Source organism: Antennarius striatus, chromosome 10 (genome assembly GCF_040054535.1).
Source record: "Antennarius striatus isolate MH-2024 chromosome 10, ASM4005453v1, whole genome shotgun sequence".
Lineage (NCBI taxonomy): Eukaryota > Metazoa > Chordata > Actinopteri > Lophiiformes > Antennariidae > Antennarius > Antennarius striatus.
This window is the reverse complement of record NC_090785.1, coordinates 13,696,455-13,708,181: the sequence shown is the minus strand read 5'-3', so window position 1 is coordinate 13,708,181 and position 11,727 is coordinate 13,696,455. Positions and strand designations below refer to the sequence as shown.

General features: G+C 38.5%; 1 protein-coding gene across 2 annotated transcripts; it reads right to left on the bottom strand.

Annotated features, from left to right (window-relative positions):
* Positions 1-1,531: 1,531 nt before the first annotated feature.
* Positions 1,532-6,131, bottom strand: rlim (ring finger protein, LIM domain interacting). 2 transcript variants are annotated; one of them, XM_068326153.1, is made up of 4 exons: positions 5,963-6,131; positions 4,873-5,092; positions 3,299-3,403; positions 1,532-3,226 (listed from the first exon to the last, which is right to left on the bottom strand). In XM_068326153.1, the coding sequence occupies exons 2-4, from the start codon at positions 5,039-5,041 to the stop codon at positions 1,539-1,541; spliced, it is 1,962 nt and encodes a 653-aa protein (XP_068182254.1). In that variant the 5' UTR covers positions 5,042-5,092; positions 5,963-6,131; the 3' UTR covers positions 1,532-1,538. The 2 variants fall into 2 exon arrangements, with proteins under 2 accessions (XP_068182254.1, XP_068182255.1); XM_068326154.1 differs by having other exon boundaries at positions 4,873-5,089.
* Positions 6,132-11,727: the final 5,596 nt, after the last annotated feature.

Genomic DNA, 11,727 nt, shown 5'->3' with positions numbered 1-11,727 from the left:
CTCAAAGTGCTACCAAAACATACAGAACCTCTCTTTAACACAAGACGAAAATTGAGAAAATTTAAAGAGTTCATAAGATTTTAGCCATTAACAAAATTTGAACAATACATTTATGAACGATATATTTCTATCATAGATTGGATTCCCCTACTTGAGCATGTATTGCACACGGATATGAGGCTTCTGCTCATGAGGCAGGAGAGTACTGGAGCCTTATAAGACAAAGATGTGAACTGTCTTCCAGACAAGGCCGATATTTAACACTCATCCCTTTGAATTACAAACTTAAAACTCACTTGTACAATGACGTGGTTCTATTAGTAAAGTATCAACAGGAACGCAATTAAAATTGCGTCTGCTTTTTCTTTTGTTCAGTTTCTGGTAATTTCAGTCAAGTTAATACCAGCATTGAGAAGGTAATTCACTCAATCATAAAAAAGACAATCCGTTCATGGAACAATAAAGAACCAGAGCTGTAAATAAAGGGGCACGGGACAAAATGATTATTAAAATTATTTTACATTAAGGGAAAAAAATTAACTGTACTCAAACTCACATCATGCCTGTCAGTATAGTATTTTTGTGGTGGGAAAATTCACATGCCAAGTCCTTCATTTCAACCCAGTGTCTAATGCTAATATGGAGACATCCCCATTTTATTGGTGTAATTTCTAATGTGAATTCAATCATTTAATGTTCAATACATTAAAATTATATATGATCTTATAATAAACATGAACATTGCAAAAGTAACCTGGTTGTATTTATCAATTACACCATTAAAACACTCTTAAAACAATTGAGTATACTGAAACATTTCACTGTATCGCTTCTGAAAGTTTCTTTCAGGAGATAAAACAAAGAGTCGGAGTCTCAGTGTAAATGAGAAAGCAGTTAATATCACACTTTTTGTGGGCATCACAATTTTAAAATAATTCTGCTGCCTACTGATACAATCGATTTGGGGGGATGCTCTGGAGCGTGACACCAACAATCTTCATATGAGAATTTACAATCCATAATCAATCCACTGATACAAAGTATGATTGAAAATGATCTTAACAAGCTTATTTACAGCTAATACTCTGAAGTGGTGTAATTAAGAATTGTCCTAATACCCAACTTCTGGTGTATAAAGCACCCTTTATAGGAGTTTAAAAAAAAAAAAAAAAAAAAAAAAGAGTACACATGCCTGAACTACCAGGAGGTGTGCAGCATTTATACCCAGGGGATTAGATACAGGTCTGCTTGTGAGCATGGCTTGATGCAATGCAATATACTGCTTGGTCACAAAAGGTTGATTCAAACAGCATGCATTGTTTGTGCCCAACTTTGGACATCAACAGTAAATGTCTTAAAATAGACTGGGCATGCCCCAACGTCTCTATATGGATGAAGGAAATCTTAGACTCCATTATGATCAAACTCAAACGTGATACGACGAGTGAACAGTAAACACATACTTCCTAAAGTCCTCTTAATAATTCGGGATATTAGATTACGTAGGACTGGACATGAGGCTTGCAGCCTTTAATGGTCTACACCACACTTTCACGGTTGGCTGATACCAAGACAGCCCTGCGGCAGATGGGGCAAGTGGAGTTTTCGGACAGCCAGCGATCGATGCAGTGCACATGGTACTCGTGAGAACAGGGCAGCTTACGTAGCTTGTTGCCTTCTGCATATTCAGTTATGCAGACGCTGCAAGTTTTCAAGGCATCGTTCTCGCCAAAGTTGCGCATGGAGAGGTTGTCGATCTGCTCTTTAGTCAGTCCTTGGGGCTGATCCTCGTCGTCATCATTTAGGAGGAAGAAGTGAGCGAGCCGCAGGAAGGGCAGCGAGCCGGGCTCCTCCAGGCTACCGGGGGGTCGAGGTCGAGCTCGGCCACCAGACGGGGGCAGACCAGTGGCGAGGCCCTCGTCCAAATCACTCTCAGCTGTCCTTGCTCTGACTCCCGCCGCTGCAGGTGCTTCGTCGACTTCTGCAGTCGGCGCAGCAGAGGGGGCTGTGTCTGGATTGTTGAGAGCTTCAGCTAGATCCACAGGTGTGCTGGCTCCACGGTTAGAATCTAAAGAATCAGAGTCTGAATCCATGAGGTAGCCAAGTTCACCAAAACCTGTCATGATCTGACGGATCATAGATTGCAGAGCCATTGAGGTCGCCTCGCCCAAACCTGCATCAGAGATTCTACGGATAGGGATGCGAATTGTGCTGACGTAGGTCCTGACACCAGCACGTTCAGAACGCGAGAAAGTCCTACGGAAGCCGCCGCGCTCACTCTCATAAAGAAATGTGTTGTTTGAATTCTGGGAGCGTGAGCGAGTACGACTAGCAATGCTGTCTCTTTGGCGATATTCGCCTGGACGCACACGGCGTACCTGGAGATCAAGCATAATAGTAGGGGGGCGGCGCCCTGCTGCACTCCCTTCCTCCCCAGCTGCTTCACCTTCCTGAGATGCAACATTCTGGACCTCGGAGGCTGATTCCGCACCTGCCCTGGATGGTTGAACATCAACGTCAGAATTGCCTTGTCTAGAAAGAACATGTTGTCGAGTCCGAGAACTGCCCTCCATTTGAGGAGGAGACGGGTTACTGGTGGCAGAGTTGGAGCCCTGTGAGGTGTGTGTGTGACGTGGATTATGGAGACCATCCAGCTGATTCAGGTTGAGAGGAGAACGGCTCCTTGCTGTACGGACCCTTGTCCTGCGTGGATCTGGGCTGCGGCTGTGGGCTCTCCTGTGTCCTCTGCGTGGAGAAGGAGGAAGTGCAGGTTGTACTGGCAGGGCAGCTGGGGAGTTGAGAGGTTCCCCTAAAATCTCTTGTGAAACAACCTCTTCTACTTCAGGCTCTGGTTCCACAATGACAGACAGCTCCTCCACAACTGGTTCCTCGACCACTTCAGTCTCCATGTGGACCTGTGGTGCTTCATCTGTCACCACTTCCTGTTGATCTGCTATAGACGCCTGTGGAACATCTTCTGGGATCTGCTCCGGAGCCTCCTGCTCCCCCCCTTCAGTGTCTGCCTGTTGCTCAGCCAGGTCACGGTTCACGCTGATTTCCAGGCTGAAGCGAAAATCTCCACTGTTAGGATTTGTTTGGCTTACGGCACGCCAGGACTGGTTTCCACGATGACCAGTTCTAGTCGTGTTGCCTGTGCGCCTCACTGTATTCAGCCAGTCCAATAGACTATCGCCATTGGCAGGATCCTCAGAGGTTTCCAGGGGTTCTGAAAATTAGTTAACAAATTAACAACTGACGAATTATATATAGTTTGTAAATATGGAAATAGCAAACCTACCAACTGGATCTTCTCCACTCTCAGTGCTCGGGGTGTTATTCTGCTGTTCAGGACTATTTTTGATTTGCTGAAGTCGACTGAACAATTCATCCTCTGTTACCTCACCTGAAAGAGACATCACAAAACAATAAAATCAATCCATGAGCAAAAAGAAATAAGACTTTTCAGCGTCCCACATATTAATTTCTGGAAGGTTATCAAAGTGTTAAGTTCACTTCCTCTTCTGTAGAACAGTAAACTGAAGAGAGGATGCTGCAGGCTGATGGTAGGAACTTAAGTCATTTTCTGTAAAGGTATAGAATTAGGAGCCATTTGCAAGGGGAGACACTGCAACAGCTCCATAGCTGGCAGGCAGAGAACTTGGGTGAAAAAAGTTCTACTGTATACCATATACACTTGAGTAATAACGCAGCTCTATCAAAAAGCGAAAAGGTCTGGTGGTCCTTTTTTTGTGGTGAATAGTCCACAGAGTTGTTTGGTTTTCTTTGAACACAGCAACAGAATAATACCTCCAGACTTACCAGGACATGCCATTGTCCCTTCATTGCCCTCTCCTTGCAGGGTGCTCTGCTAAAGGTGCTCCAAATTTACATTCCACCATCCACTGTCCTGGGACAGAAACGTATTGGACTTCTTCAGTAATCTGTCAACTGTCAACTGCATTTTGTGCAAACTGACAAATCCAGAAGTAGAAATAGCTACTAAAGCTTGGCTTTTATTAAAACTAATTGTACAGGGCAGCAAGGAGAAGATTAGTCAAGATGAATTAAATTTTGATATTAACTAAATCATAACTAACTTGCCATTGCAATTGTAATGGCACCTGAGGCACTTCTTTGAAAGACTGGAATGTCCTTTTACGTAATTTACACACCACCAATCTCCTATTTTTTCAACCAGTTTGTGCCATCATGTTCACCTGCCACAGGTTCACTCAAAATTTCACAAAGTTGAATAAAGTATCAGTTAAAATAGGAGACTCTTGTGTTCTTATGACCTCATGTAAATGAAGCAAAATACTAGCAAAATTATCTGCAAATATCAGTTGTCAAACACTTTAAAACAAGTAAATGGTTTCTAACTATAATAAGGCAGACCAGAGGATGTTGTGTTCCTTTAAACATGTCTCACATTTTTTTAAAAGAATTAGCAACAAAACAATAATATTTGGTTCTATTTTCATCTCCAATTATCAAAATGCTTAACAACACAAAACAAGTTTCCAAACATTGATCCCTCAACCCCTACGAAATGAAAATTCCCTGATGAATATTAACCTTTTGGAACTTCTGAAATGTTGAACCCTGAAAATGTTGAATGGAATTAGGTACATTTCAAATTCTGCATAGAAAAGGAGAGCAGAAAAACAACTGAACAAAAATGAAGAATAAGACAAATTATCTGAATCCAATGTTACATATACTCAGAAGTATCATCCTCTCATTACACTCATTCTGATGAAATCAATTGTGTTATGAGTTGTTTAAATTGATCACCGGTACATAGTGTTTTCATAATCAAACAGCTTTAAAAAAAAAAAAAGGCTAGTGCAATCCATTGTAGAGTTTGTTTACCTGGTGTGCCCAACAGATTATTATCTCTCATGAGACGGTAGTCCTCATCACTCAGGTTGTTGACAAACTGGTAGAAGGCCTCCTCCCTGCTCAGACGGTCGAGCTGCCTCCTGCGATGGGACTCCGGCTGGTCGCTGCCGGTCTGCTCTGAGCTGTCAGACCCTTCCATGATGCAGGAGGGCGAAAGGATGTTCTCCCGATGGTCACCGATGTCCAGCTGCTGCAGCACACAAAACATGATCACATAATAAGTTAGGATCAATTTGGTCAGTTTTTACTAAAGTGAAAGCCCTGTTGAAGTAAAGCGTCAGAACACAACACACTGAATCTGAGGAGCAGCATGACCACCAATTACGCCGTAAATAACGTTTCAGATTCCATAAACGCCACTCCAGCTAACTGAACTAACGCGGTAATTGTAACAGCGGACTTATCCCGGACATATGGTTGAATGTGGCCATTTTCGGCCAAAACAAAGATGAACAATTTGAGGCTTATTCCATTGAGTTATGTAGGAAAGCTGTATGTTGGTCAATATAGTGCTAAAAAACAAAATGGCCAACATACAGCATATTGCTAGGCTTACAATAGCTGTATAGCTATTAGCATTGCACATGGACGCTAACCCCGATGATTTCAAACAACACACATATATGTATAACAGTCATCCTGTTAACTAATTAAGGGATGAATGTCTTGTAATTTGTATCAGTGTATCAAAACAAGCTAGATATCTAGCCGAATGGCTAGCTACATCCCTTACAAATGAGAGCCCTGACGTTAGCTACCGCTAGCCTAGCCAATAACTTGGTATGAGTGTTCTCACTTATAACAGCTTGGTGTAAAACATTTAATACAAATATTGGTGGCGTTTATAAAACGTGAAGTGTACTCGATATGATTATTGGTGATCGTTCTCAAAAAGTCTTACAAGAAACAGTTTCACAGTAAAAATTAATACTGTTAGCATCATCACAAGCTAACTGCCTTAACGACGTCAAGTAGTGACGTTCCTAACCAAAATCTTACCTATTGAAAATAAAGGTTATCAGACCAAATACTTTCTTTCGCTAAATACAAACTATATTACCTGTTAAATGATGTCAGTAGCAATGTAATCGTACAACCAATAGTCCTTCTAATATTCTCTGAAAAGCGCCTGACGATTGAGCGAAGTGCGACTTCAGGGTTCCATTTTCTTTCTTTTAAGAAGGCTACAATGATCTTCCGGAAACTGAGTAATATCGCTATTCCCCCAACAAAGCCTTCCAGGTAGAAACTAGAACCGCAACCTCGCTCTGAAACCAAAAGACAAACAAGGGAGTATATCTCTACCAATCACAGCGACTGAGGCGGAGTAGACGAACGCAGCGCGATAGGTCAGGAGCCTGACAGTCAATACTCAGGGAAAAAATCCCCCACCTAAGAAGGGAACTAGGAAAATATTGTTTATTTGTGCGCCAGGGCGCTGGGCATCTGTAGCGGCACTACGCGGAGAAAGATGCAAATACTCTGCAGAATTTCGGTGGTAAAACAAAGCTCTGCAGGGACAGGAGAGTGCCAAGATGGCCGTTGCGTTATTATTTATGGTCCTTAATCTTCACATCTGTATGTTTGTAAACTTCCCAGGCATTTAATCAGTAACATCGATTATACAGTTACTGAAGCATTTTATAACTTGCTAGAGTAAGCTATAAAATTTTCTTTTATTTAAAAAAAAAATTTAAAAATTCTATTTTAAAAAAATATTTTTAAAATGTTTTTATAAAAAAATTTTTATAGCTTACCAAAAAAAAAGTACCATAGATCTGGAGGTCCAGTTCGTAAAAAAATATTTAATTTCACACATATAAGGCAAAATCTAGTGGCTGGTTATTGTTGTCTAATGCCTGATTGGAAATGCGAGAATCAGTTTTTGACATGTAATTTCAGCACGTAGTCTCCAGTCCTGCAGTGCTGTTCACATTAAACAGAAGTACCAGCAAACTGGATATTGTACAGAATGTATTGCCTAAGGAAGTGCTCATATATTTTTAAGTCATATTACCTTCCCTACACCTCATCTTCAGTTGGCAGTGAGAACTGACATTGTCAAGTTCTTTCGGACAGTCTACTGATATTTGACAATCTGTACACAGTGTCAGATGATGAGCAAGTAAAGATGAAATGGAAAATATGTAATATATTAAGTGTGAAATGCTTTTCAAAAATTTGTTTTAATGCTAAAAAAAATTCCAAAAAATGGATATATAAAATTATACAGTATATATACATATTATATATGTTTGTGTAACTGATTCAACACCCTGGCTAAATCACTTGCTAATGTTACTAAGTAAAAATCATACTTTACACCAGCTATTCTATCAAGGAATTGCTAGTCAAGAAAATTTTGTGAAAAGAAACTTGTTACATTTGACAGGCTGCTATGTGTGACAATCACATGATACATATATAGAAATACTGTATATATGTGTATATATATATATATATATACGAAAAATGGAATTTGTATATATTCACATTAATCCATAAACATATTTCCAGTTGTGCCTTTTTATATTAATCAGTTGTACATACATATGAATATCAATGAATAAGGGAAAATATGAAAATTGTCAGGGTTGTCTGTGAAAATCCCTATTTATTATTCAATCTACCACTTAGAAACGGGGAAAAAAATCTCAAATTTGTGAAATTTTCGAGGATGATCAACCATGAGCAACTTGGTGGCATTGAATCAGGACAGGATAAAGCAGCATGTCAGCAGAGGCTGAGTGGTGACCCTCTGGCAGCAGGTGGCACGGAGATAATTGTAAACTACCGTGATGAAAAGCTACCATACAGCGACTATTAGGCTTAAGGTTAGAGCTACTGCAGTGCCTGAGACCTATTGGTTTGACAATCAAAGGACTTGCCTAGCAGGAACGTCAGCCAGATTACAAACTTGAACACTGCAGATTGGTGTTCAACAATTAGATTCAAAATTCTATGAAATGGTTTATTTTACAAATAATCTACAAGCTAAATATTTGTATAACTTTATTAGTTCTGTTTAAATTTCCAAAATAATGTGAAAGTAGGGAAACCAGTTAGTTTTAAAAATAACTTTATAATCTCAATAGTCATGATAAAAATGATGACAAAGAAATCCTCCAAGTGCAGTGCCATCCATACAGACTAACTTGATCTGACTAAACAAATTGCATCTCATTTAATAACCACAGGTGGCCTGATCCATTGCTTTAGACGTTCCATGTAATTTGCCTGTTCCTTTATCTGCTAAGGGTGACTAAATAACAAAAACAATGCTCAAACCACCTGACAATTTTGGAGACATACATCACAGGATTTGTTTATGGTCAGAGACAGTATCTCTAGCTCCAATTAAGGATGGCAGAATGAGTTGCAGTGTTGACCACAGCAGCCCAGCTCAGAGTTATGGATGAACAGTCACTCTAGAGATGCCTGACCTTGTGTGCTAATTAGATATGACATTAAAATAACATGAGCTAGAGACGGGCTTGTGGAGAAATTAAAATGCTTCCAAGAGCCTTCCACCATAACAAATAAGAACAGACTGACTACAACAGATTATATTCATTATCTTCTTTGCTACTACTGTATTATTATATTACCTAAGAGATGGGGGTGGAGGCATTTGCTCAACAAACATGTTAAATACACTTAATTCCTGACATCTCAATAAATTGTTATGTTAGTGTTTTAAAAAATCTGCATGCCATCTCCTTTGGAAATTATTTGAATAGAGTGAAGTTGATTACAGGGATGTTGATAGTGTGAACACTTTATTTTCACTTTTTACAATGTAGCTACAGATGGGCGGTAAAAAACACAAGCCAACTCTCTTCAGAAAGCAGCATTCAAAATCTTATTTTAATTTGTATATTTACTCCATAAACATTATTACAAAACTCAGCAAGTTACCAATATTACATTATCACCATACAGGCTTGATCACAAATATTTAAAACCTTTGCAACAGTTACAACAAAACAAAACAAAAAAAAAAACCCAAAATAATACTCAAATAATTTACATGAAAATCTATAAAACAGCAAATTGTTCACAAATTATATTTTTTCCAAGTTTTCTTTTTTTTTTCTTTGCTTATTTGTGTTTTGCACAGTAACACAACACTCTCACAACAAGATCATGGTCTTATTACAAAACTCCCAACAAAATGTAAATATTTCTAGTTTTCTGTTGATACTTTCATATTTTGGTTTTTAAAACCAGAAACTTGTCATTGTATGTCCTTTCGACTGCCCATAGAGGCGCATAAAAGGTTACTCACACACACAAATACTTCACAGCACTTTCTAAGAAAAATATACACTTACAAAATATGTTACAAATTGGCACACAAAAAATATACAAGATTTTGTAGTGTCAAGAGTTCATTAAGATTCCTTCTGGTAACAACTCTAGACAGTATATATAAAGCTCGGTAATCTTTTAATGAAAAGAGCAAAAGTAATTCCAATCAATGTCAAAGAATCATGAAGTGAATACATCAAACATAACATTATAATATACATTCATAAAGAGGGTTAGGTACCTAATCTACTTTGCATTTCTTCTTTTTTGTTAACTCTGGGGGGAAAAAAGAAACAAAAAGAAATATTTGTCAGCTTTCTTAGCACCATTGACATGAGGCAGCTCAACAGTGGCACATTTTAAAACTAAAGAGAAAAACAGAAAAAAATACTATGAACTCAGAGAAATACATTCAATCTGACAATAGGCAGAAATGAGAGAAGGCAGACTAAATGGGCTTGCAGCCCATGAGGAGCTTCCCATCAGCAGCTTGTCTTGGTCCTAACCCTGATACACTGGAGAAAAGAAACAAAGGATCATGGCAGAGAGGAAGAAAAAAAAAGAGACAGAGAAAGATTGATTATGATTCTTGTTTTTTGCAAGACATCAATTACTATCACCTGTGTGCCACAATTACCATGTTCAATGTGACAAGGCCTGTTTTTACACCAAGGCTCAATTTGTCTGCACATCTCCATGCAGTCTCATGTAATTACTGCACAGTTTAAAATTATATTTAACATTCGAAAGCAAGAGAAAATATATGCTTTTTGATTGAGTTTATGTTTGTAAAAGACACTCTTGTTTAAGGGACTCTGAATTACCCTATAAAATCATAATATTTAATAATCTGTGAAAAATGATTGCATGGGTTAAAGTCTTTTAATCCCAAGGTAGTGAGGCAGTGAATGAGCCCAACAAAATTGACAAATAGCCAGAAAATACACTTGATCGGAAAATGCCAAAAAAAATATTTAGCTTTTATTTTATGGCGACGATATTTTCTGCCAAAATATTGACTCACCAAAACTGACATTACAAATAATGACATGTAAAAAAATGTCTTTTTTAAGTTCAACATGGACATCATGTGAAAAACTAAATAAAATAGACTGAATACATCAGTGGTGCAATACGGCAGTGTTAAGAAATAAATTACAATAGAATTTCAAGAAAAATTACTGTTTAACTTACCATTTCTGGTAAGGTAAAGGTAAGATTCCCATATGGAGCTAATGCAAAGACATGCTTTCCTTCATTTACAAGATTACTGATTCCATCGCTACTGAAAACTGTTTTCACATTCACATTAAATCTAATTGTAAAAATGTAATGTCCATTCACTACTGATGCGTGCATCAAAATCTCTATGAGTAACAAACTGCCTTGAATTTTCAGTACAAAAGAGCTATTCATAGAGGCACAGCCCCATCTCACAAATAATTTCCTTTCTTACCCTCAAGCATCTGCACTACACTCTCCTTGGTCCAGACAAAGCTTGTTTGAACATCTCTGTTTTCATCTGGTTCCTCTACAGTAGCCTTCAGTGCAGATCCCCCTTTGCCTCTCTTTTGTTGCTTCTCAGTGCCAGGCAATGTTGAGGTAAATTGAATTTGGCAAACAAAGTGGGGGGAAACAAGGAGAATTCAGTCTTACTGATTTGGTTTAGTGAGTGGCGGTGTACCACTGCCAGCTGTTGGTGCCTTTCATCAGATAAGAGAGAAAAGTCCCAAATAAAGAAGTCTTGTAGTGGCAAGTCTCTGTAAGGAATCTCCGAGCAGCCAATACTCCATTGGATAGAAAAAAGGAACAGCCAATATTCACACATATATTAGAGGTCATTTACACAGCATTGTTACTTTTGGCACATTGATTTTAAGATTATAATCATCTTTTTTGCAATTATTGCATGTCCCTGTACAACAACATTGACAAAAATACTCTGAGGGTGGAGCTTTTATGAATTTGAAAGGCGTAAAAATTTAGATAACCAGTTCTTCTAAATACCAGAGAAAAAGAAAAGGAAATGGGGAGTCATTCCAACTTTGAGGGGAAAAAAGACAATGTCTGATATGTCATCAATACAAAATGGTCCCATCTTGTGTTTTCAAGATGTCTTGGGTTTATATAGGGCTCATTAATCGTAGGTTTCCCTCTTGAAATGAGCCAGGCAGTGTATGAAGACAGCAACAACAGGACATCCATATTCTGCATACAAAAACAGATGAGGAGGAGGGATGCGTAGATGTCACTCAATGCATTTTTTGTATATAGCTACATCTTTAGGGAAAAGTGGAATAAATACATACTTCAGGGGAGCTAGTTCTGTTGAAAAATACAAAAACAAAGTTCTTCATAAAGGCGACAGAACTGTTTTCAAGGCTTATTCCTTTTTTTCAGACAAAAGTAAAACAAAAACAACTATAAGAACAAACAAAGCAGAAACAACAAAAGCAAGAAAAATGCAGCCATGGTCATTTCAAATCTCAATCAAGCTTGACACAATCACTCAAT